The sequence below is a fragment of the Armigeres subalbatus genome, chromosome 3 (genome assembly GCF_024139115.2).
Source record: "Armigeres subalbatus isolate Guangzhou_Male chromosome 3, GZ_Asu_2, whole genome shotgun sequence".
Lineage (NCBI taxonomy): Eukaryota > Metazoa > Arthropoda > Insecta > Diptera > Culicidae > Armigeres > Armigeres subalbatus.
This window is the reverse complement of record NC_085141.1, coordinates 216135932-216163406: the sequence shown is the minus strand read 5'-3', so window position 1 is coordinate 216163406 and position 27475 is coordinate 216135932. Positions and strand designations below refer to the sequence as shown.

The following is a 27475-nucleotide window of genomic DNA, read 5'->3' as shown; positions in this document are numbered from 1 at the left end:
ATGCCAGTAAGCGCAAGCTTCTGGCTAGCGTTGCTCTGTCCATACTGAGGTATGGGGGCCAGCTGGGGCACGGCCCTGCGTATTAACTGCTACAGAACGAAGTTAGAAAGTACGTATAGGCTCATGTGCCTAAGAGTTGCGAGCGCTTACCGTACCGCGTCGCACGATGCGCTTTGTGTCATCACCGGTATGATGCCTATTGACATAGTTATCGGTGAAGACATAGAGTGCTTCGAAATGCGCGGCACGAGAGGCATCCGTAGGACTGTCAGGTTGGCCTCAATGGTCAAATGGCAGCGTGCGTGGGACAGTTCCACTAAGGGTAGATGGACACATAGGTTGATACCGGAGATAGGCACGTGGGTCAAGATGCGCCATGGCGAAATCACTTTCCACCTGACTCAGGTCCTTACAGGCCATGGTTGCTTCAGACAGTACCTACACCGGTTCGGACACTCGGCCTCGCCCGAGTGTCCGGTGTGCTGGAAGGTTTAGAGGAAACGGCGGAACACGTGTTGTTCGTGTGCCCGCGTTTTTCACAATGCGTGTCTACATGCTTGCCACATGTGGTCTGGACACCACCACCGTCAACCTGACCCGGAGGATGTGTAAAGATGAAGATGGCTGGAACGCCGTTTTATCGGCTATCGTCCAAATCGTCTCGGAGCTACACAGAAGGTGGCGCGTGGACTCGAGGAGTGGCTGGTTCAGCTGCAAAATAAGAGGTGGTCAAGGGTTCGGAGTCGGCTTCATGGGCCATACCGGTGCCCTGTGGTCGAACTCGATCCTTTTATCGAACAAGTGGCTGCGTGAAGAACAACATGGTATCGTCGCTTTCGTGGCGTCGGTCAACCGGGCGGGTTCCGAGCCCGAGGACGGAAAGGGGTCCTCGTCAAGGCTGGGACAGGCGCAAGGCGTAGGCACCGCGTCGGCAAGTCCCTCTGTGTGCTGGCGAATAGGCCCTATCGCAGAAAGGTCAATTTGGGGTGCACGCGGCATCATCATTCTTGATACCAGTCGTGCAGAGGGAAGCGTTAGCGTTAGCGTTAGCGTTAGCGTTAGCGTTGTTACGGTATACTTCGTAGATTGGACACTAGTGATACTCATGTTTTTCTTTTGAAATCCCTATGTAGAATGCTATCAGAAATCAAGAAGGGGAGGGATTCTTGATTTCAGTCTAACACAAAAATAACAAAAAGCATGAGGATCACTACCCCGGCCACGCCCATCTTTACCGTAGCTAGGGATATGGAAGGAAATGTTGATGTAGAACTGCCCAGTGAGAGGCCCCTGACTTGGCGACGCCCTCATAAGTTCTACGGAGTTGGTGTTTGGGTAGGGTAAGATAGGGTCAAGGATGTTTGCCTCAAGCTGGCAATTCGACCCATATCATATGCTGTTTATATGTTTCTAATTTAAACTCTTGACCAGCTGGCTGTCGAAAGAGTATATACTTATATCTATTCTATTTATTGTTTTGTTCTTTAAACGTTCATGATTTATCAAGCCAATAGAGGCAGCAATATTTAGTTTTAGACTAGGTATTCACTCATGAAACTCTGACATTCCGACTTATTTTCTGGGATAATTATTAAAATATAGTTATTAAATTTTGGGAAAAACTTTTTAATCATTAGGCAAAACGATCCCCTTAGGGTAATCGAACATGAAGAAAAACATCGTGCAATAAGTTTATAATTATACTAAACCTTTTTACTCACTTTTGATGCCGTAATTTTCCTTGATTTACGATTTTGTTATGTGTTTTTAATTTAGATTCACGACCGCTGGCTTTCGGAGAAGTTGGATAGCCACTTTGTTTGTCATTGAAAAAAAAAGTTGGAAAAATATGAAACTAAATTACAATAATTATGTGAATATTATGATTATTTCACTTTATTCGATCAATATGTGTTTTTTCAACCTCTTTTGCTTTTTCGCTCTTGCAATAAAGCCTAGCCTATGGTTAGAAGAACAAATGAACGTATTTAGTGAATAACCAGAATGACAGAAATTGGACAACACAATTACTAAGAATTATACAAAATGTTAGACTCTTCTAAAATGGATTTATACGCAAGATTAGGAATTCAACGAACATTGAGACTAATCTGTGCTATAATATTATGAGGTGCTTTCGGTGTAAATAACATTATAATTTTCAACAACTTTAAAAATGATCTAAAAAATCTAAAATCTAACGCCGCACCTCGAACTAAACACAATCCCCTCGTTCAATCAGATACGTTTCATAGTTAAGAAAATAAACTATTTTCAGTTCTCATTGAACAGGACTCTTGTTGATGAAACTAAGCTTTGAAAGAGCTTTTGACGAAACTCAACGATCATATATACAGACAAAAAAGTACTACTAATATAATTTATTGATTCATGTGTCCACAATCAAAATAAGACAAGATTGAAAAACGCGGAACAAAAATAAAGGAAAGTATGTTAACTATGAAGTCGATTCTGTTTAGGTGACACATTAGGGGTATTCACTTAACGTCGTAGGTTGCTACACATCTGTTTACAGAAATGCTTCATAGGCGATTTGAAATATGTCCCTTGCATTTGCATATGAAACATTTCAATAATCAGAAACGCAAATGTTTACGCCGTTAAGTGAATCCCTCTATTATTCCTAGTTCTACTTTACACACGCTATTCCTACATCTGCAGATAAATTACATCACCGATAAGGGAATAATGAAAGAGCTGATACACGACAATAGCACAAGATATTCAACGATTGGAATAATATAGCAATAATGGAACATTCTCACCAATTTTCCTGGATGATAACGAGTTTCGAGAGACAACCGAGGCTGAATCATGCAGTGTGGCATCATATGCACCAACAACGTCCAACTGAGGCTCGCACTTATACATATAAACACTCTTATAAACTTGCATTTGCACTGCAAGCTTTTACTCTATATCTACAAGACACTTATTGCACAGTTATTTTGCATTTTTCAAAACGATATTCACCAGAAATTATACGATTTTATTTTTGCGTCGTGGAACAGGCATTCGGAAACTTCAAATGTTGCCTGTCTTTTTTTTTCACTTGACTCAAAATTGAGTTTTGGCCCATAGTACAGTTTTGAGTGAACCACCCACTTTTAGGTAGTTCTTGTTACTATCACTTGTCACATCCTTACACTAATAAATCCACGACGTGGAATCAGCATACAAGCACTGATTACTGAAATATTTCACACGAACGGCATTGCAGGATATTGTTGCCGTGTTTTTAGACTTTCATTGACAGCAGTGAGAACCGACACAATCCGAACATCCGAAACATCCGATCACGAATCACGCCATGTTAACAAATAACAAAATGGCAAATCGATAAATGTTTTCCTATTCCAACTTCGTTGGTCCCAATCCCCCGCTTGCAGCATTTTGGTTATTATTGGATGCATCAATTTAACTACTCATATCAATTTAAAAAGTTCAAATACACTCGAAAATACTTAAAGTTTTAGAACGCACACAAAACACATCTATTCCATCGACACTCGATACCAGTCGTGCAGAGGGAAGCAGGCGCGAAGTCGACCCTGCCCACCTTCCGAGGACATAGGGCGTGGTAAGGCCACCTGGAAAGCCGGCAATGCGCTGGCACGATACCATGGTGTTCTTCTAAAAGAGCGAGTCACGATGTTCGATGCTGCAAGGACACGCAGCTAACCTCGAGGGTGCGTTATGCACTGGCCCCCTTTGAAGCAGCATTACTTTCTGGTTGTACCGAAGGGACTATGGAAGCTTGGCGGCAATGGAAACGGTTTAGCTGGTCGGGTATGCAGTCCTGCCTCCCTCATTGGTGGTGGCCCCTAACCCAGCACTTCCTGGTCAACCCAGGATGTCTGTTGAGCAGATTCCCCCTCCATTCTTTAGGAAGAAAAAAAAAAGTCGACTCTCTACATCTCGATATTGAAGGGACCATCGAGATAGGGAGAGATCGAGGAATGGAAGGAAAATTTAAACGGGTACTAGATCCTAGTAGAAAGTAGAAAGAATAGCGAAAACAATATTCAACAGAGAACAAAATAGGGGCCGGCGACTTCGTGGAAGGCCACGAACACGCTGGCTGCGCACGGTGGAATCGGACCTGGGGACCCTGAATATTCGGATTATGGATCTCTATACAATACGCCAGACATAGGTTTATCGACGCTGTAGCCATTCAGGTATCCAGGTAGGTATCACAAAATAAAATTTCGAATCGAAATATTGTGTTAATTATACAGTAGAAGAAAAGTCCAACCCCGTACTGCTTACCGTTTTAAAATAAATTGCTTTTAGGTATTTTGAGTAGAGTACCTTAAAGAAAGAACCCCTCCAAATAAGTTCAAATCATTACATAATTTTAATTCATCATTACGATTTTTTATACTTTTAATTTTTACAGCATACTTCGGCGGGCTACCACACTGCTAAAAAAAATTACACATAGAGGACTTCAAAGTATGCTCTATTGAATATAAAGTATTCAAATATTGTCTATCCGGATTAAATTTTTAACGCTTTTTATACCGAAGTTGGATTTTTCTCCAGATACAGGCAACTTTCCCAACTTCGGAAGTAGTGCGCTAGATTCCCCTAGAGATGCGCTAAACAACGCATCAATTAGTTTGATTGATAAAACTTCGGAAGAAAGTTCGGTTCGGAAGTCCGGACTTCCGAATTCTAAGTTGGTGCTACGCCGACAATATGACTTCAAAGTACGCTCTTTTATGGGAGAATAAGACTACACACAAAAGGAATAAATATTATGCACAATTATTACTATGTGGTTTATTTGTGGTTTTATTCACAAATGATTAACTTTTATGCATAAAAATAGGAAAAATGTGTAAAACTATGCCTTTCATGCATCAAATTTTGCCCCTTTTGTGGGTAGTCCGCGGGAGTATGCAAAAGAGCATACTTCTCCACAAAAGAGCATACTTTCAGTTTTGCGTGCATTAAACAGGGCTAATGTTAGGTGGTACGCAGCCAGAATCGATCATCGATAGTCAGCTGTTTTTGACGGTTCGTATTTCACATTTTTGTTTTATTTACGTGTGTTCTCTGAATTTTGTCGCCCCATTAACTTATCCTGGGTAGTTCCTTGTTCCGCACAAGTGCAATAGTGATTGTTGAATAGTGCTGTGTGGTAATGCTAGTCCAGTATATGCGTAGATTGCTTCCCCGGATTATCCCTCTCAGATCATCCACCGCATGTTACTCCGCACAACATCAGAAGCCAGATGAATCTGGCACCACCCATTTCGGTTACGAAACCGTGGCGGAAAGTGAGAAATGGCAAAAAGTACACAAAGTATTCGAACAAGTGGCCTCCTCTTACGACCTGATGAACGATGCAATGTCCTTCGGGGTCCATCGCTTGTGGAAGGACATATTCATGGAACGCTTAGCGCCAATTGGCGGTGGTAATCGATTGTTGGATATGGCCGGCGGGACCGGCGATATTGCTTTCCGTTATCTTAAATACCTGAACAATCAACCGCCGGAGGATCATCAAGTTACCAATCACGTAACAGTTTCGGATATCAATCAAAACATGCTGGATGTTGGTAAAGAGCGATACAAAAGGTAAAAATGTGTTACAATATCAACTCAGTTTTTAGACAATTAAATGTAAGAATAACAATATTTTTGTTTCGCAGATTAGACATAAAACCTAGAAACTGTACAATCGATTGGGTCTGCGCCAATGCCGAAAAATTGCCTTTTGCCGATAACTCATACACTGCCTATACAATCGCGTTCGGAATTCGTAATGTTACGCACATTGATAAGGTAATAAACAAAAAATTAATCACTATCATAGATTAATAATGCATGATATGTTGGCTATTTTATGTAAGGTGCTTTCTGAAGCTTATCGGGTACTTAAACCAGGAGGACGATTTCTTTGCCTTGAATTCAGTCATGTTTCCAACGACTATTTGAGATGGTAAGTAGAGTAATGTTTTTTTTTTTGTAATTTTTTGCTACCCGATTTTCAAACAGATACTATTTTTTATTCAAAAGAATTACCTGAAGTGGTGTCAGTTTATCTTCTAAACTGATTATTGATTTTAAATATGAATCAAGATAGCAAGGGAAGATCGATTAATATTAAATAAAATATTGTTTTCGTTGCATTTATCCTGCAGGATTTACGACCAGTACTCGTTTCAAGTAATTCCTCCCATGGGTCAAATCCTGGCCAATCAATGGCAACCATACCAGTATTTGGTGGAAAGCATACGAAAATTCCCAAAGCAAGAGGAGTTCAAAGCAATGATTCAGGATGCAGGTTTCAAGTCCGTTCAATATGAAGATCTAACATTTGGAGTATGTGCAATGCATTCTGGGTTTAAATTATAAATCTAAAAATCCAAAAGAAAAAAAAAACTGAAATTTCATTGCTCATGATTAGTGTTTGATCTTCAATATAGAAATTTGAATGAACAAATTTAGGCGTGTGGCCAGCAAAATTACGAGGACGAAAAAAGAAATTGAGTGATAAGAGCGCCTCCGGTGGCAAACACGCCGTAACATCAATTGTCGATCAAGTTTTATAGAGATGAGTGACGTTTAACGCTCGCACACTGATGTGCAATTCAGCGTAATGTAAATACATGTTTGTTTTCCTTCTGCGCATAACCTCAAAATTGATCGAGTCATCACGATGGTTGCGAACGAGTCAAAAATATATGGAAATATACTCATTTTTACCCAAACTTTGCTGAGTAGCACCATCTAGGAGTGTTTGTTTTCCTTTTATCGCCACTCACACATTCGGACGTGAGAATCTCAATTCGATGAAGGTAGAGTGATGGGTCGCTGTCAAGGGCCTCATACGCCTGTCACTGGCGAACAAAGCTCGTGTACTCAGGGTTGCCACATATACAGATTTTTCTGTATTTTACAGATTTCTGAGGTAAGGCTGTGACCAAGAGTCTGTATATACAGATATACAGATTTTTGGAAAATTTACAGATTTTACAGATTTCTTGAAGATATTAGTACCAAAAAAAAATATTGTAAATTACTTTTATGCTAATCTAAAATTATCTTATTAAGAACCATTTTAAGATTGAATAAATTTCAATTTAAAAATACAGAACACGTGGTCTCTGGTAGGTTTTGTTCTTAATTGGAAATTCATGCAGATCAATAATTTTAAAATTCGATCAGATTGTGTTCCGGAAAATGTTCAGATTATATTTTAATACATGTGGTCTTGGAAAATGCTCTAAAATAATACTAAAAAATCAGGTCTAACAATCATAGATCATATCTGAAATGCTTTGAAACAGTTTATAAGTGCTTCTATTCTGTGTGGCTGTCCAATAAAGTTATCCAATAAAGTTGTTATTCGTAAATATACGTAAATGATCAAATATTAAACCTTGAAAAAGCAAACATTGTTTCGTGTATTCCTTTATTTGTAATCCTTGGAAAGAATTGCGGAAAAAAATACTAAATATTGACATGTCTGACTTCTAGTTCCGTATTTCCGGACTTTATCTTTTCAAAACTAACTTTATTAAAGATGAATTTGATTTGGTTCAGATGGATACAGATTTGCAATACAGATTTTTTGACTTAAGATACAGATATAAAGATTTTCTTGGGCAAAAATACAGATTTAAATGTGGCAACCCTGCGTGTACTCTGCATCGAAGCTTAAAACCGCTGTTAGGGCGCAATCGTTAATGCGAACACATTTATATTCGGTTAGTTACTGCAAATAAATTCCTTTTCGAGTCCCTATAATTAAGCAGGTATCTCAAGCATACCACATCGTTAGAGTAAAATCAGCAGTGATTCAAATCGTTCGGGGCTGTCAGTTTGAATATGAATCTGAAACATTGAATTTCCCAGCAGCTGTTCTAGATTCAGTTTTTATACCAGTCAACTGTCAAAAAAATAAAACTGGTATAACGCTCCGTTCTATTTTCTGCAGATTTGAACCACGATTGAATCACGAGATTCAAATATTTTTCAATTGTTTTGGTGTATGGATGCGTCATTTTAGCTACGGATCAATCCACTTTGCAATTCCGGTGCATTTCTTGGCAGTAACATAATGATTTCAATTAATTGAAAATTTGAAAAACATGAATAGAACACTGCTGGGGAAACCAGCGAGTTTGTTCTATTTTGCTCCAGATGCAAACTAGAATAGTGGTCGAAAATTTAGAATCAAACTGAATCACTCCTGATTTCACCCTTATATTGCTGCATGATTGAGCGTTTAATTTTGATAAAATATCGAAAACAAAAGTGTGCATAAAAATTGCCTCGCCATAACAAAAAGGTGGTAGAGAATTAACACTGTTGTTTACAGTTTAGAACCAAATCCAGATGTCGCACATGTTGGGGTAGGGATTCAGTGCTCCACCTTCTCCCCCTGGTCGCTGTCAAAAGGCGGGAGATCATCAATGTGTTGTGAAAAGATTCTGCTACAAAATCTAAAATTTGTGTTTAATTCATTCGGCATCTCATTGTTTATTAACGTCTGCGGTAAGTACATAGCAACTGATTTTGCCTGAGATATTCCGTATTTTTGTATACGCTTGAATATTGATGAAACATCGAGTGAGAAGAGCGAATCGCGATCGTTAAAAATGTTTCACCCATTTTGTTTACGTTCGAATGCTCTTTCGAACGAAGTGATGCTCATTTTTGTTTGCGACAGAAAAATCAGATGGGGAAATCATTCAGACGAATTGGATTTGTTCGAAAGTAACGGCCGTGCGTAAATAAAAATGGGTGTTTTTCTCACGAATATTTGATATTTCTCTTGAAACAGCCGCTTTGGTGCATCAAACTAGAAAAGTTGTAAATAAGTTTCAACATGGAAAATGATAGGATATACAAGTGAAAATATGCAGCATCGTCAAGACAGGTATGTGAATTGAGCAAAATGCTCGGTTGATTGTCTAAACATCTCTCCACCAAAAACTTTTGAATAAAAGGAAATGAATATCGGAGACCCCCGATAATTTGAACGGTACCTCATTCAAATTAATGGGGTTCATTATTTATTTGATCTTCTGGTTACTCTATGAGCTTCAGAAAAACTAATTTCTGGTTGATCTCTTTGCTGGATTGTTTTGATTCTGTATTCCGTTTCACGATGTTCCATTTTTCTTTTCTTGTTCCACGTGCTAAATGACGATTGAACTATTTTAATTTGAAGGATGTTCAAACGAACGGAATTCAAATTAAAAAGTGTTCAGATTAAAAACAATCATATTACCGGGGTCCACGGTATGTTCAACTCTTGATTGAGATGATCTGATGAATTTACGGGCCCAGACAAACTAGTACAAAACTACGTATTCATCACAGATTAATTCAGATTACGCCGTTTATGATAATTAGTATAATAAAGGGTAACTTGCTGCCAATTCCCATACATTCAGTTTTCTTAATAATATTTTACACGATAATTATGATAAATGGCGTAATCTGAACAGGCTTCAAAGTATCGAAAGCAATAGACGACCTACGTTGTTAACTTTGACAGATCCTACATCGCTGCATGAGAATATAATTCTAAAATGCTTATAATGAATTCTAGACAAAATGTAATTAAAATCTGATTGATGTACGATACGGAAAAATTTCTTGATTCTGCGTTCCGTTTCACGATGTTCCATTATTCTTTTCTCGAACCAGGGGACTGAAGAGAACGCTAATACGCCTAACCACCATTCATTCAATATGGCGTACAATGTTTTTGTTTCAATTTCGTTTAATTCATGATAACAAAGCTTCGGAAGTATCGACGGGCTATTCTTCGACTCCAAAAAAGCCATACAAACACAAATGGCGCGATATACTTCAACTAATTGCAAGTTTTCGCCAGGAAAAGTTCATTACTGACAATTATCACTAACCCCGTACAAACCAATCACCCAAAATGAGCAGCTGAATTCGGGTAATACATAGAAGTACCAAAAACGATGTTGGGTAGAGTGCTATTGTACCGTGGATGACAGGCGGTTCACCCTCCTGTCTCGATCCCACGTGCTCAATAACGTTTGAACACTTTAATTTAAACGATATCCATATCAAATTATAAAATGTTCAAATTAAAAACGGTCATTGCCGGTATTCCCAACCCATTGGGGCTCTCCTGAGCCGTGCGGTAAAATGCGCGGCTACAAAGCAAGACCATGCTGTGCCGAACCGACTTGGTTCGATCCCCGGTGCCGGTCTAGGCAATTTTCGGTTTGGAAATTGTCTCGACTTCCCAGGGGCTTAAAAGTATCATCGTGTTAGCCTCGTGATATACGAATGCAGAAATGGTAACTTGGCCTAGAAACCTGCGAGGCGGCAATGCAAATATAGTATATTAACAATATAGTCCACTTTGTAAATCCCCATATATTAGGCAAGAGATAGCACATTAACACCATCTTGCGTCACAAAAGGCAACTAACGCCTAAAAACGATAGCCAAGGGGTGCGTTAATTGCGAAAATTACACTAATTTTACAATTTTTGAAAATTTGAATTACATTTTTTTAAATTTTATTTTTAAACTCAGATATCAAAATGGGGTCATGGGATGATTTCTAGCATAACATTTTGAAATGTTATGTTGCATATTGAATTATACGTTTGAGCACCCCTCGGAATGTCTCTGCACTACATTGCTTGCCTTTTGTGACACCGCGGCGCTACTGCATTGTCTCTTCAAATCAGCCAGAGTGAACTATATTGGTAATAGAGTATATTTGCGGCAATGTCCCAGTGGGGGTGTAGGTGAAATACAACGCATATATACACGCTCAGCAGGGGCAGCAGGGACTATGTCCAAGGGCTTGACGATCCCTCCCCAGGCCATCTGCGAGTTGTGGGGCTTGCCTAGGATGTGGTGGGGTTTGACAGTGGGCCCTGTTAAACCTCTATAAAAAGCTGCATGTATCCGCAAGTAGGCCCCACCAAAGCGACAGTGTGCCGCTCAAAGCGCACAAGCCCAAGTCCTGGTGTTAAGTGGGACGCTAAACAGCCCCTGACACGACGGCCCTCCGACGAGACAGGAGGTTTGCGCAGGCCCAATAAGCCGCCTAGAAAACCAATCATTACGAACAATATAAGAGATAATGCGACTCGATATAATCGGCAAAAGACCTGGGCGACGAATACAGGATCACGATTGGAAGCTTGGAACATGGAATTGCAAGTCGCTAGGTTTCGCAGGTTGCGACAGGATGATCTACGATGAATTACATCCCCGCAACTTCGACGTCGTGGCGCTGCAGGAGATTTGCTGGACAGGACATAAAGTGTGGAAAAGCGGGCATCGAGCGGCTACCTTCTACCAAAGCTGTGGCACCACCAACGAGCTGGGAACCGGCTTCATAGTGCTGGGTAAGATGCGCCAACGCGTGATTGGGTGGCAGCCAATCAACGCAAGGATGTGCAAGCTGAGGATTAAAGGCCGTTTCTTCAACTATAGCATCATCAACGTGCACTGCCCACACGAAGGGAGACCCGACGACGAGAAAGAAGCGTTCTACGCACAGCTGGAGCAGACATACGATGGATGCCCATTGCGGGACGTTAAAATCGTCATCGGTGACATGAACGCACAGGTAGGAAGGGAGGAAATGTATAGACCGGTCATCGGACCGGATAGTCTGCACACCGTATCGAATGACAACGGCCAACGATGCATAAACTTCGCAGCCTCCCGCGGAATGGTAGTCCGAAGCACCTTCTTTCCCCGCAAAAATATCCACAAGGCCACATGGAGATCACCTAACCAAGAAACGGAAAACCAAATCGATCACGTTCTAATCGACGGTAAATTCTTCTCCGACATCACGAATGTCCGCACTTACCGCAGTGCGAATATTGAATCCGACCACTACCTCGTTGCAGTATGCCTGCGCTCAAAACTCTCGACGGTGTACAACACGCGTCGAAGTCGGACGCCGCGGCTTAACATTGGGCGGCTACAAGACGGTAGACTAGCCCAAGAATACGCGCAGCAGCTGGAAGTGGCACTCTCAACGGAAGAGCAGCTAGGCGCAGCGTCTCTTGAAGATGGCTGGAGAGATATTCGATCCGCCATTGGAAGCACCGCAACCGCTGCACTAGGCACGGTGGCTCCGGATCAGAGAAACGACTGGTCTGACAGCGAATGTGAGCGGTTAGTGGAAGAGAAGAATGCAGCATGGGAGAGATTTATGCAACATCGCACGAGGGCGAAGGAGGCACGATACAAACAGGCGTGGAATAGACAAAACTCGATTTTCGGAGGAAAAGCGCCAGCAGGAAGATCGAGACCGTGAAGAAACGGACAACTGTACCGCGCTAATAACACACGATAGTTCGATGAGAAGGTAAACCGTTCACGTAAGGGCCACGTGCCACAGCCTGATATGTGTAAGGACATAAGCGGGAACCTTCTTACGAACGAGCGTGAGGTGATCCAAAGGTGGCGGCAGCACTACGAAGAGCACCTGAATGGCGATGAGGCAGACGAAGATGGCGGTATGGTGATGGACCTGGGAGAACGCGCGCAGGACATAATTCTACCGGCTCCGGATCTCCAGGAAATCCAGGAGGAGATTGGCCGGCTGAAGAACAACAAAGCCCCTGGGGTTGACCAACTACCAGGAGAGCTATTTAAACACGGTGGTGAGGCACTGGCTAGAGCGCTGCACTGGGTCATTACCAAGATTTGGGAGGAGGAAGTTTTGCCGCAGGAGTGGATGGAAGGTGTCGTGTGTCCCATCTACAAAAGGGCGATAAGCTGGATTGTAGCAACTACCGAGCAATCACATTGCTGAACGCCGCCTACAAGGTACTCTCCCAAATTTTATGCCGTCGACTAGCACCCATTGCAAGGGAGTTCGTGGGGCAGTACCAGGCGGGTTTTATGGGCGAACGCTCCACCACGGACCAGGTGTTCGCCATTCGCCAAGTACTGCAGAAATGCCGCGAATACAACGTGCCCACACATCATCTATTCATCGACTTCAAAGCCGCATATGATACAATCGATCAGGAGCAGCTATGGGAGCTAAAACGGATTTCCGGATAAACTGACACGATTGATCAAAGCGACGATGGCTCGGGTGATGTGCGTAGTTCGAGTTTCAGGGGCATTCTCGAGTTCCTTCTGAAACCCGCAGAGGGTTACGGCAAGGTGATGGTCTTTCGTGTCTGCTATTCAACATCGCTTTGGAAGGGGTAATACGAAGAGCAGGGATTAACACAGAGTGGTACAATTTTCAATAAGTCCGTCCAGCTATTTGGTTTCGCCGACGACATAGATATTATGGCACGTAACTTTGAGAAGATGGAGGAACCTACATCAGACTGAAGAGGAAGCTAAGCGGATCGGACTAGTCATCAACACGTCGAAGACGAAGTCCATGATAGGCAGAGGTTCAAGAGAAGACAGTGTGAGCCACCCACCGCGAGTTTGCATCGGTGGTGACGAAATCGAGGTGGTAGAAGAAGTTATGTACTTGGGCTCACTGGTGACTGCCGAACATGACACCAGCAGAGAAATTCGGAGACGCATAGTGGCTGGAAATCGTACGTACTTTGGACTCCGCAAGACGCTCCGATCGAATAGAGTTCGCCGCCGTACCAAACTGACAATCTACAAAACGCTAATTAGACCGGTAGTCCTCTACGGACACGAGACCTGGACGATGCTCGTGGAGGACCAACGCGCACTTGGAGTTTTCGAAAGGAAAGTGCTGCGTACCATCTATGGTGGGGTGCAGATGGCGGACGGTACGTGGAGGAGGCGAATGAACCACGAATTGCATCAGCTGTTGGGAGAACCATCCATCGTTCACACCGCGAAAATCGGACGACTGCGATGGGCCGGGCACGTAGCCAGAATGTCGGACAGTAACCCGGTGAAAATGGTTCTCGACAACGATCCGACGGGCACAAGAAGGCGAGGTGCGCAGCGGGCAAGGTGGATCGATCAGGTGGAAGATGACTTGCGGACCCTCCGTAGACTGCGTGGTTGGCGACGTGTAGCCATGGACCGAGCCGAATGGAGAAGACTCTTATATACCGCACAGGCCACTTCGGCCTTAGTCTGAATAAATAAATAAAAATATACACGCTCGAATACTTATTGTTGTAACCGTAACGTAGGAAATGTAACGCTCTTTGTTATGACAAAACATATTTATTCCATTGAACTTGGTCAGGTGCAAGGAAAATTCGATAAGGAATGGAGCTTCCTGATCGAATCTCTTTTCGTCCTCCGCAAAATTATTTCTTTGGTAGGGGTCGTTCAACAATGATGTCACAGGTTTTAGGGGGGGAGGGGGTCTACGATTTTGTGACACTGCATATACTAGGTATACAAAAAAGCGTGACAGATGGGGGAGGGGGGGTCTAGAAATCTCAAAAAGTAGTGGACGTCATATTTGAATCGACCCGTAGTGTAACACTGAGCGACAGCACAAACACTGCCTCAAAATACTTCGTTCTGCGTATTGGTTGTCAATTCGCTACTACGAAGGTAAATTCTTCACGCACAGTCTGACAGTTCCTTATGGGATTTTACTATAAAGGAACAAGAAAGGGTGATCCGTGGCCATGTTTTACACACAGTCTGACAGATAGCAATGTGTTTTTGCCATAAGAGTGAGTAGAGGCATTACCTTCGTATTCGCGAATTATCCCCCCCTTAATGGTCGGTTTACTAATGACAAATCACATATCTTGAATTGAAGGCACAACCTACGGAGATAGCCATTTTGGATTTCTAGATTCACGTATGGAGCAACGTACAGAACTGCCAACTGGTTCGGCTGGCACGGGAACTGGTTCAAAACTGATTCCGTAACGATTACCGGAGAATGCATTTCTTCCAGCAAGATTTCCCAAGGCTGCATCGTCTGCTTTGAAATATCAGAAAAGTAGCGAGAACCTATTTGGTTGACATGCGCTTTTACCTGCTTCTGTCTTCCATACATTTTCCGGGATAGGATATAATGTACGGAACCTTTTCGTTCAAAGACTCGACCTGGCATCCAGTGTTTGGAAAGTTTTCCACCATCAGTGTATCCTGTTTGAGGTTGGTTTTTGTTCGTTCCCGCAACAAATAGATTTGGCTGATGTCTATAGTGCTGTCCAATGAGCAGCTCGAAGTAGCTCGAAGTTGTTCACGTCCTGCTCGTTCTTTTTTGTCAACAAATGGGCATGAGCAGGACAGGGAGAAACTTCGAGCTACTTCAAGCTCTCATTGGACAGCACTTATATTTTGCATAACCTTTAATGAAGTGTATTTCCTAATTGAGTGCGCGTACTCGTTTGGGACGGGAATTTCCTTGGTAAAATATGTGTGGCTGTGTGATAATATCAGAAATACATGGACCAATTTCCAGAATAGATCTGGAAGATTGAAGTGAATTGTTTGTGGACACTAGAAGTGATCATCGTTTCTTCAGTTCATTTAACTGGAATTGGATCAATTTGGTGAGATTGTTTCAATATGTATTTTATATGATTCCAAAACTAAATACGAGCTGGATTTAAAAATCCGGAAGTTTGTTTATGGATCCATTATCCAATTTATAATGGTAGCATTAACAGGCGGGGCTTATTGTAAGTGAAAGTGACCTCGGACTGGACGTGAGTTACCAGGCAGTTTGAAATGGGTCGCTGGAGCTGCAATAGAACTAACACCTTCTATCCACTAATGAACCCACGTAGATTGCCAGCGAACATGTACTTAGTTTTGCTGGTATTGATCGTGAGTCCAATCCTCGCTGTCTCCTTAAAAGGTATAAAAGCCTCTTCCAATCCCGATAATATCGATATCGTCCGCAAATCCCAGGAGCATATGTGATCTTGTTGTAATGGTACCGCTTCTTTGCGCACCAGCTCTCCTAATCGCTCCCTCGAACGCTATATTGAACAGTAGATTTGAGAGTACTTTAATCCATCTAAGGTAACAAATGATGTCCGCAACCGCAACTTACACATGATGTCCGCAACTTACACATGATTTCGATCCGTCCAACATTATACGAATCAGCCGTATCAGTTTCGCCGGAAAACCATGTTCAAGCTTAATTAGCCATAATTCATTCCGTTTCACTGAACCGTATGCCGCCTTAAAATCAATAAACATGATGCGTCTGCAAGTTATACTCCCGGAATTTATCAAGGATTTGTCTCAGGCTAAATATTTGATCCGTTCTTGATCGGCTCTCACGAAAACCTGCTTGGTATTCGCCGACGAAGGACTCTTCAAGTGGTCTCAATCTGTTGAACAGAATAGGGACATAATTTTATACGCCGAATTAAGGAGGGTTATTCCTCGGTCGTGGTCGCGCTGCAGCAAGGTACCCGGCAGAACGTGGAACGTTATAGACAGAAGCGGAGACAGCAGACCCGCCTTTTTCAGGAGAAGAAACGCCGCCTGGAAGAAGCGGAGTGCGAGGAGATGGAACAGCTGTGCCGTTCTCAAGATACACGCAAGTTCTATCAGAAGCTCAACGCATCCCGCAAAGGCTTCGTGCCGCGAGCCGAAATGTGCCGGGATAAGGATGGGAGCATCTTGACGGACGAACGTGTGGTGATCGAAAGGTGGAAGCAGCACTACGAGGAACATCTGAATGGCGCTGAGAGTACAGGCAGTGAAAGTCAAGGCAGCGGAGGAGATGACTACGTCAGTTCAGCGGACGATGGAAGCCAACCAGCCCCCAAGTTAAGGAAGTTAAGGATGCCATTCAACAGCTAAAGACCAATAAAGCAGCTGGTAAGGATGGTATCGGAGCTGAGCTCATCAAGATGGGCCCGGAAAAGCTGGCCACTTGCCTGCACAAACTGATAGTCAGAATCTGGGAAACCGAACAGCTACCGGAGGAGTGGAAGGAAGGGGTTATATGCCCCATCTACAAGAAAGGCGACAACCTGGAGTGTGAGAACTTTCGAGCGATCACCTTCCTTAATGCCGCCTACAAAGTGATATCCCAGATCATCTTCCGTCGTCTGTCACCATTAGTGAACGAGTTCGTGGGAAGTTATCAAGCCGGCTTCGTTGACGGCCGCTCGACAACGGACCAGATCTTTACTGTACGGCAAATCCTTCAAAAATTCCGTGAATACCAGGTCCCAACGCAAAATCTGTTCGTTGATTTCATGGTGGCATACGACAGTATAGACCGCGTAGAGCTATGGAAAATTATGGACGAGAACAGCTTCCCTGGGAAGCTTACAGACTGATCAAAGCAACGGTGGATGGTGTGCAAAACTGTGTGAAGATTTCGGGCGAACACTCCAGTTCGTTCGAATCGCGCCGGGGACTAAGACAAGGTGATGGACTTTCGTGCCTGCTGTTCAACATTGTGCTAGAAGGTGTCATGCGGAGAGCCGGGAGTAACAGCCGGGGTACGATTTTCAACAGATCCAGCCAATTTATTTGCTTCGCGGATGACATGGACATTGTCGGCCGAACATTTGCAAAGGTGGCAGAACTGTACACCCGCCTGAAACGTGAAGCAACAAAAGTTGGACTGGTGGTGAATGCGTCAAAGACAAAGTACATGCTTGTGGGCGGAACCGAGCGCGACAGGGCCCGCCTGGGAAGCAGTGTTACGATAGACGGGGATACCTTCGAGGTGGTCGAGGTATTCGTCTACCTCGGATCCTTGCTAACGGCTGACAACAACGTTAGTCGTGAAATACGAAGGCGCATCATCTGTGGAAGTCGGGCCTACTACGGGCTCCAGAAGAAACTGCGGTCGAAAAAGATTCGCCACCGCACCAAATGTGTCATGTACAAGACGCTTATAAGACCGGTTGTCCTCTACGGACATGAAACATGGACAATGCTCGAGGAGGACCATGCAAGCACACGGAGTATTCGAGAGACGGGTGCTTAGGACCATCTTTGGCGGTGTGCAAGAAGACGGTGTGTGGCGGCGAAGAATGAACCATGAGCTCGCTCTGAAGAATGAACCATGAACTCTACGGCGAACCCAGTAGCCAGAAGGTAGCTAAAGCCGGAAGGGTACGATGGGCAGGACATGTTGCAAGAATGCCGGACAGCAACCCTGCAAAGATGGTGTTCGCTTCCGATCCGGCAGGTACGAGACGGCGTGGAGCGCAGCGAGCGAGATGGGCAGACCAGGTGCAGAACGACTTGGCGAGCGTGGGGCGTATCCGAGGATGGAGAGATGCGGCCTCGAACCGTGCATTGTGGCGTCAAATTGTTGATTCAGTGTTATCTGTTTAGATGTTAACTAAATAAATGAATGAAATGAATGAATTCCTCGGTAATTGGCGCACTCCAGTATGAGCCCTTTGTTAAAGAGAAGGCAAATGAGGCCGTCCAACCAGCTAGCAAGCAATTCCTCGTCTTCCCATATTTTTGACATAATATAATGCAGAACTTTATAAATCTCATGATTGAGAAGTTCAGCCGGGAGCTGGTCCTTCCCCGCTGCCTTATTGTTTTTCAGCTCTTTAATAGCTTTTCTAACCTCATCTAGTGTAGGCGACTCCACAGCTTGTCCATCGTCGCTAATATTTATTCTGTTCACCGATGCATCGTCACTTCCACTATGCAACAAAGACTCGAAGTGTTGCTTCCACCTAGCAGCCACTTCGGTTTTATCTGTCAGCAAATTTCCTTCTTGGTCGTTGCACATGACGGAAAATGGCGCAGTCTCGCGGTTTTCAGCATAACATTCTGCATTTAATTCTACAAGAACTGAATGAGTATCGTTGTTCTTGATCGTAAATTGTGCTGTACAACTGCAAATCACAGTTTTTGGATGTTTCTGTATACATTTTTCCATATAAACTTCCAAAGAGTCTAGCACTGCCCAAACGTTGACCAAATTGGCTGAAATTTTGTCCAGAGCATCAGGGCATCAAATAGAACCGAATAAGAGGGCGGCCCATCAAAATTTTTGAAAAAGTGTTTTTTGAGCCACCCTAATATGTATACAGTGTCGTCGTTTGTTTGATGCGGTGAGTGTAAAATTAGTTACCTTGATTGATCCATTCGATTTGTGACTGCTAGGCCTAGATTCGATTGCAGCCCTTTTTAGATTTCAATTTTTTTAGAGTAGTCAAAAAGTATGGGTCTTAGGTTAAATTTATATTAAGCGCATTCAAGCTGCAGCACACTTGACGTTGGCCCTATTTATCTAATTTAACACCGTGGACCGCCGTTAATTTGAACAGTACACCCGATTCTTTTTTTACACGGGGGATGCGTGCCGTGTGAAAAAAATCCGTGTAAAAATAATCCGTGTTATTTCGAGAAACCGTGTAAAAATAATCCGTGTTATTTGAAGAATCCGTGCAAAAAATCCGTGTTATTTCGAGAAACCGTGTGAAAAAAGCCGTGCAAAAAATATCCGTGTAAAAAAGTCATTGGCTCTTTGTTAATATGGGATGCGTTCCGTGTAAAAATAAATCCGTGTAAAAATAATCCGTGTTATTTCGAGAAACCGTGTAAAAAATCCGTGCTATTTCGAGAAACCGTGCAAAAAAAATCCGTGTTATTTCGAGAATCCGTGTAAAAAAAGCCGTGTAAAAAAAATCCGTGTGAAAATAATCCGTGTAAAAAAAGAATCGGGTGTAATTCAAAAAATAAAATAATAAGGTTTGCTTTTAATTTGAATTTCTAGTAACTCTTTGGCCATCAGAATAACTAGTTTCTATAGATAGTGGAATATATAGATGAGCGAAGATAAATCCCCTGTCTCCAAACGAACTGTCAAACGTGTCTCCAAACGAGCATGACGTCACGATTTCAATGGAAACGTTAAGGGCTGTGACGTCATATGCGCGTGTGCACGGGCAAAAAAATCGCCTTAGCCATGCTTTCGCTCATCTATAGATTCTACTATCTATACTAGTTTCCTGTTTTGTTTCGATTATGCTTTCCGTTTCACGATGTTAATTTTTTCTTTTCTCCATCCTGCGTGCTAGTGATAAGTACCTATAGTATTGGGCCCATTTCACTTTCGTATTTTCGACAGCATGAGTTTTTTAACAAATTGTCGCTCTGCAATATCAGGAGGCTAGTTACATATATCAGGAACGTGTTTCGTACATAAAACACGCAAATCACTTGATTCTTCTTCTTCTTATTGGCATTACATTATAGATAGTGGAATATATAGATGAGCGAAGATAAATCCTCTGTCTCCAAACGAACTGTCAAACGTGTCTCCAAACGAGCATGACGTCACGATTTCAATTAAAATGTTAAGGGCTGTGACGTCATATGCGCGCGTGCACGGTCAAAAAAATCGACTCAGCCATGCTTTCGCTCATCTATAGATTATACTATCTATACATTACATCCCAACACCGCCGCCTCGCAGCTTAGGGGCCGTACACTTATTACGTAAGCAATTTTTCTGGGTTTTTCGACCCTCCCTCCCCCATGTAAGATTTTTTTCATACAAATGATTTTTTATTTATATGGAGCGTAAGATATTGAACGACCCCCCTCCCCCCATAAGTGCTTACGTAATATGTGTACGGCCCCTTAGTGTTCATTATGCACTTCCATAGTTATTAACTGCGAGGTTTCCAAGCCAAGTTACCATTTTTGCATTTGTATATCATGAGGCTAATACGGTGATACATTTATGCCCAGGGTAGTCGAGACAATTTTCAATCCGAAAATTGCTTAGACCGGCACCGGGAATCGAACCCACCCACCCTCAGCATGGTCTTGCTTTGTAGCCGCGCGTCTTGCCGAATTGATTACACTAGTCAACAGTGTTTTACTCCCTTCAACCATTCTCAGTGTATTTGGAAGATTTTTCTTCGCTGAATTCAGTCATGTATTCAGATTTTTTGTAACACGTCCAGTTTTTGAGAAAAACGGGTTTAAATTCACAGAACTACGTATTTTTATGGGAATTTGGTTTCTCTGTTCTGTAAAGCTGGTTTTCGGTTTATAACTTTGAGAAAAAGGTTTGAATTATATTGACGAAATCGTACAAGCTCTAAATAATTTGTTGAATCCTATTTGACACGTTCATTTGTTGTGAAAAACGGAATTTATTTCACAAAAGTACGTATTTTCAAAGAAATTTGGTTTCTCTCCTCTGCAAAACTGAATTTCGGCGCCTTACTTTCAGAATAAAGTTTGAATTTGGTGAAATGGGTCTTGTAGAATGCATGTGGGTTGTTGGATTTCATTTGGCACGTTCAATTGTTGTGAAAAACGGAATTAAATTCACAAAAGTACGTATTTTCATAGAAATTAAGTTCTCTCCTCTGCAAAGCTAAATTTCGGCTCCTCACTTTCAGAATAAAGTTTGAATTTTGTAGAATGGGCCTTGTAGAATGCATGTGGGTTGCTGGATTTCATTTGGCACGTTCATTTGTTGTGAAAAACGGAATTTAATTCACAAAAGTACGTCTTTTCATAGAAATTTGGTTTCTCTCCTCTGCAAAACGGAATTTCGGCTACTCATTTTAAGAATAAAGTTTTAATTTTGTAGAAAGGGCCTTGTAGAATGCATGTGGGTTGCTGGATTTCATTTGGCACGTTCATTTGTTGTGAAAAACGGAATTTCATTCACAAAAGTATGTATTTTCATAGAAATTTGGTTTCTCTCCTCTGCAAAGCTGAATTTCGGCTCCTCACTTTCAGAATAAAGTATGAATTTTGTAGAATGGGCCTTGTAGAATGCATGTGGGTTGTTGGATTTCATTTGGCACGTTCATTTGTTGTGAAAAACGGAATTTAATTCACAAAAGTACGTCTTTTCATAGAAATTTGGTTTCTCTCCTCTGCAAAGCTGAATTTCGGCTCCTCACTTTCAGAATAAAGTATGAATTTTGTAGAATGGGCCTTGTAGAATGCATGTGGGTTGCTGGATTTCATTTGGCACGTTCATTTGTTGTGAAAAACGGAATTTCATTCACAAAAGTATGTATTTTCATAGAAATTTGGTTTCTCTCCTCTGCAAAGCTGAACTTCGGCTCCTCACTTTCAGAATAAAGTATGAATTTTGTAGAATGGGCCTTGTAGAATGCATGTGGGTTGCTGGATTTCATATGGCACGTTCATTTATTGTGAAAAACGGAATTTCATTCACAAAAAAACGTCTTTTCATAGAAATTTGGTTTCTCTCCTCTGCAAAGCTGAATTTCGGCTCCTCACTTTTAGAATAAAGTATGAATTTTGTAGAATGGGCCTTGTAGAATGCATGTGGGTTGTTGGATTTCATTTGGCACGTTCATTTGTTGTGAAAAACGGAATTTCATTCACAAAAGTACGTCTTTTCATAGAAATTTGGTTTCTCTCCTCTGCAAAGCTGAATTTCGGCTCCTCACTTTCAGAATAAAGTATGAATTTTGTAGAATGGGCCTTGTAGAATGCATGTGGGTTGGTGGATTTCATATGGCACGTTCATTTATTGTGAAAAACGGAATTTCATTCACAAAAGTACGTCTTTTCATAGAAATTTGGTTTCTCTCCTCTGCAAAGCTGAACTTCGGCTCCTCACTTTCAGAATAAAGTATGAATTTTGTAGAATGGGCCTTGTAGAATGCATGTGGGTTGCTGGATTTCATATGGCACGTTCATTTATTGTGAAAAACGGAATTTCATTCACAAAAAAACGTCTTTTCATAGAAATTTGGTTTCTCTCCTCTGCAAAGCTGAATTTCGGCTCCTCACTTTCAGAATAAAGTATGAATTTTGTAGAATGGGCCTTGTAGAATGCATGTGGGTTGCTGGATTTCATTTGGCACGTTCATTTGTTGTGAAAAACGGAATTTCATTCACAAAAGTACGTCTTTTCATAGAAATTTGGTTTCTCTCCTCTGCAAAGCTGAATTTCGGCTCCTCACTTTCAGAATAAAGTATGAATTTTGTAGAATGGGCCTTGTAGAATGCATGTGGGTTGGTGGATTTCATATGGCACGTTCATTTATTGTGAAAAACGGAATTTCATTCACAAAAGTACGTCTTTTCATAGAAATTTGGTTTCTCTCCTCTGCAAAGCTGAACTTCGGCTCCTCACTTTCAGAATAAAGTATGAATTTTGTAGAATGGGCCTTGTAGAATGCATGTGGGTTGCTGGATTTCATATGGCACGTTCATTTATTGTGAAAACGGAATTTCATTCACAAAAAACGTCTTTTCATAGAAATTTGGTTTCTCTCCTCTGCAAAGCTGAATTTCGGCTCCTCACTTTCAGAATAAAGTATGAATTTTGTAGAATGGGCCTTGTAGAATGCATGTGGGTTGTTGGATTTCATTTGGCACGTTCATTTGTTGTGAAAAACGGAATTTCATTCACAAAAGTACGTCTTTTCATAGAAATTTGGTTTCTCTCCTCTGCAAAGCTGAATTTCGGCTCCTCACTTTCAGAATAAAGTATGAATTTTGTAGAATGGGCCTTGTAGAATGCATGTGGGTTGCTGGATTTCATATGGCACGTTCATTTATTGTGAAAAACGGAATTTCATTCACAAAAAAACGTCTTTTCATAGAAATTTGGTTTCTCTCCTCTGCAAAGCTGAACTTCGGCTCCTCACTTTCAGAATAAAGTATGAATTTTGTAGAATGGGCCTTGTAGAATGCATGTGGGATGCTGGATTTCATATGGCACGTTCATTTATTGTGAAAAAGGGATTTTCATTCACAAAAGTACGTCTTTTCATAGAAATTTGGTTTCTCTCCTCTGCAAAGCTGAATTTCGGCTCCTCACTTTCAGAATAAAGTATGAATTTTGTAGAATGGGCCTTGTAGAATGCATGTGGGTTGCTGGATTTCATTTGGCACGTTCATTTGTTGTGAAAAACGGAATTTCATTCACAAAAGTATGTATTTTCATAGAAATTTGGTTTCTCTCCTCTGCAAAGCTGAACTTCGGCTCCTCACTTTCAGAATAAAGTATGAATTTTGTAGAATGGGCCTTGTAGAATGCATGTGGGTTGCTGGATTTCATATGGCACGTTCATTTATTGTGAAAAACGGAATTTCATTCACAAAAGTACGTCTTTTCATAGAAATTTGGTTTCTCTCCTCTGCAAAGCTGAACTTCGGCTCCTCACTTTCAGAATAAAGTATGAATTTTGTAGAATGGGCCTTGTAGAATGCATGTGGGTTGCTGGATTTCATATGGCACGTTCATTTATTGTGAAAAACGGAATTTCATTCACAAAAGTACGTCTTTTCATAGAAATTTGGTTTCTCTCCTCTGCAAAGCTGAATTTCGGCTCCTCACTTTCAGAATAAAGTATGAATTTTGTAGAATGGGCCTTGTAGAATGCATGTGGGTTGCTGGATTTCATTTGGCACGTTCATTTGTTGTGAAAAACGGAATTTCATTCACAAAAGTATGTATTTTCATAGAAATTTGGTTTCTCTCCTCTGCAAAGCTGAACTTCGGCTCCTCACTTTCAGAATAAAGTATGAATTTTGTAGAATGGGCCTTGTAGAATGCATGTGGGTTGCTGGATTTCATATGGCACGTTCATTTATTGTGAAAAACGGAATTTCATTCACAAAAGTATGTATTTTCATAGACATTTGGTTTCTCTCCTCTGCAAAGCTGAATTTCGGCTCCTCACTTTCAGAAAAAAAGTTTGAATTTTGTAGAATGGCCCTTGTAGAATGCATGTGGGTTGCTGGATTTCATTTGGCACGTTCATTTGTTGTGAAAAACGGAATTTCATTCACAAAAGTATGTATTTTCATAGAAATTTGGTTTCTCTCCTCTGCAAAGCTGAACTTCGGCTCCTCACTTTCAGAATAAAGTATGAATTTTGTAGAATGGGCCTTGTAGAATGCATGTGGGTTGCTGGATTTCATATGGCACGTTCATTTATTGTGAAAAACGGAATTTCATTCACAAAAGTATGTATTTTCATAGAAATTTGGTTTCTCTCCTCTGCAAAGCTGAACTTCGGCTCCTCACTTTCAGAATAAAGTATTAATTTTGTAGAATGGGCCTTGTAGAATGCATGTGGGTTGCTGGATTTCATTTGGCACGTTCATTTGTTGTGAAAAACGGAATTTCATTCACAAAAGTATGTATTTTCATAGAAATTTGGTTTCTCTCCTCTGCAAAGCTGAACTTCGGCTCCTCACTTTCAGAATAAAGTATGAATTTTGTAGAATGGGCCTTGTAGAATGCATGTGGGTTGCTGGATTTCATTTGCCACGTTCATTTGTTGTGAAAAACGGAATTTCATTCACAAAAGTACGTCTTTTCATAGAAATTTGGTTTCTCTCCTCTGCAAAGCTGAACTTCGGCTAATCACTTTCAGAATAAAGTATGAATTTTGTAGAATGGGCCTTGTAGACTGCATGTGGGTTGTTGGATTTCATATGGCACGTTCATTTATTGTGAAAAACGGAATTTCATTCACAAAAGTATGTATTTTCATAGAAATTTGGTTTCTCTCCTCTGCAAAGCTGAACTTCGGCTCCTCACTTTCAGAATAAAGTTTGAATTTTGTTGAATGGGCCTTGTAGAATGCATGTGGGTTGCTGGATTTCATATGGCACGTTCATTTATTGTGAAAAACGGAATTTCATTCACAAAAGTACGTCTTTTCATAGAAATTTGGTTTCTCTCCTCTGCAAAGCTGAATTTCGGCTCCTCACTTTCAGAATAAAGTATGAATTTTGTAGAATGGGCCTTGTAGAATGCATGTGGGTTGCTGGATTTCATTTGGCACGTTCATTTGTTGTGAAAAACGGAATTTAATTCACAAAAGTACGTCTTTTCATAGAAATTTGGTTTCTTTCTTCTACAAAGCTGAATTTCGGCTCCTGACTTTCAGAATAAAGTTTGAATTTTGTAGAATGGGCCTTGTAGAATGCATGTGGGTTGTTGAATTTTATTTGCCACGTACATTTGTTGTGAAAAACTTAATTCTTAAAATGAGGAGCCGAAATTCCGTTTTGCAGAGGAGAGAAACCAAATTTCTATGAAAAGATGTACTTTTGTGAATGAAATTCCGTTTTTCACAACAAATGTACGTGCCAAATGAAATCCAACAACCCACATGCATTCTACAAGGCCCATTCTACAAAATTAAAACTTTATTCTTAAAATGAGGAGCCGAAATTCCGTTTTGCAGAGGAGAGAAACCAAATTTCTAATAAAAAAACGTACTTTTGTGAAATCAATTCCGTTTTCACAACAAATGTACGTGCCAAATGAAATCCAACAACCCACATGCATTCTACAAGGCCCATTCTACAAAATTCAAACTTTATTCTAAAAGTGAGGAGCCGAAATTCCGTTTTGCAGAGGAGAAAAACCAAATTTCTATGAAAATACGTACTTTTGTGAATGAAATTCCGTTTTTCACAACAAATGTACGTGCCAAATGAAATCCAACAACCCACATGCATTCTACAAGGCCCATTCTACAAAATTCAAACTTTAGTCTAAAAGTGAGGAGCCGAAATTCCGTTTTGCAGAGGAGAGAAACCAAATTTCTATGAAAATACGTACTTTTGTGAATGAAATTCCGTTTTTCACAACAAATGTACGTACCAAATAAAATCCAGCAACCCACATGCATTCTACAAGGCCCATTCTACAAAATTCATACTTTATTCTGAAAGTGAGGAGCCGAAATTCCGTTTTGCAGAGGAGAGAAACCAAATTTCTATGAAAATACGTACTTTCGTGAATTAAAATGCGTTTTTTCTCAAAACTGGACGTGTTACAGAAAATCTGAATACGTACCTGAAATCAGCGTAAAAAAATCTATTGAGTACACTAAAAATTGTTGAAGGGAGCGAAAAAAAGTTTAATTTTGTTGGATAGTGTTATTAGTATTATCACAGACAACAGATATTTAGGCTAGAACAAATTTTATTGAAAATCCTGTGTAAACTTTTGAATTGATATACATACGTTGGCTCACTACTGCCATCTACTCAACTGATTGCGGCAGTACATACGGGCGCAGCTGATTAACAACCGTCGAACGCAGCCAATGCATTTGACAGCCGCATTCGGGCTGCGTTTTCAATAACAATGATCCTTGCGCCATCTCCAATCGATATGGTTTCACAGTGTGACGTCACACGTATGTAGCCACGGCTGCGTCCTGGTGAATTTCTTCCATATTTGACAGGTATCGGTGGTTTGTATATAAACAAAGGTTCATCCGCTTGCTGCGGGAGATAGGATGAACCTTATGACCCTACCACCGATAAATGTCAAATTGAGTTCATTCGATTGAGTTTTTGAGGTTATGTTTATTTGATGTAAAACCACAGATAACAGATATTGAGGCTGGCATCCCATACGTGTGTAAACATTCGCAACCGTTAATTCAAATGTATTTTTAATTGGAGCCGCGTTTGGCAATCGATTGGAGATGGCGCAAGAATCATTGTTATTGAAAACGCAGCCCAAATTCAGATGTCAAATATATTGCCTGCGTTCGACGGTTGTAATTCAGCTGCATCCTTAGGTACTGCCGCAATCAGTTGAGTA

At 41.3% G+C, this 27475-nt stretch overlaps 2 protein-coding genes across 4 annotated transcripts in view; both read left to right on the top strand.

The window, feature by feature from the left end:
- Nucleotides 1-27475, top strand: part of LOC134219640 (uncharacterized) — a 63944-nt gene that overhangs the window by 6938 nt on the left and 29531 nt on the right. The window contains exon 1 of one of the 3 annotated variants that reach the window (XM_062698439.1): nucleotides 8425-8535. The exons of 1 other annotated variant lie outside the window; for it this stretch is intronic. The gene's annotated coding sequence lies outside the window, so the exon portion shown is untranslated. Of the gene's footprint in view, nucleotides 1-8424; nucleotides 8536-8842; nucleotides 8921-27475 lie in introns of those variants that run through there. One more of the 3 variants, XM_062698440.1, reaches the window with a different exon arrangement.
- Nucleotides 5048-6435, top strand: LOC134225349 (2-methoxy-6-polyprenyl-1,4-benzoquinol methylase, mitochondrial-like). The gene is made up of 4 exons (XM_062705344.1): nucleotides 5048-5610; nucleotides 5685-5817; nucleotides 5886-5974; nucleotides 6177-6435. Exons 1-4 carry the CDS (start codon nucleotides 5174-5176, stop codon nucleotides 6388-6390), a joined length of 873 nt encoding a protein of 290 aa, XP_062561328.1. The 5' UTR covers nucleotides 5048-5173; the 3' UTR covers nucleotides 6391-6435.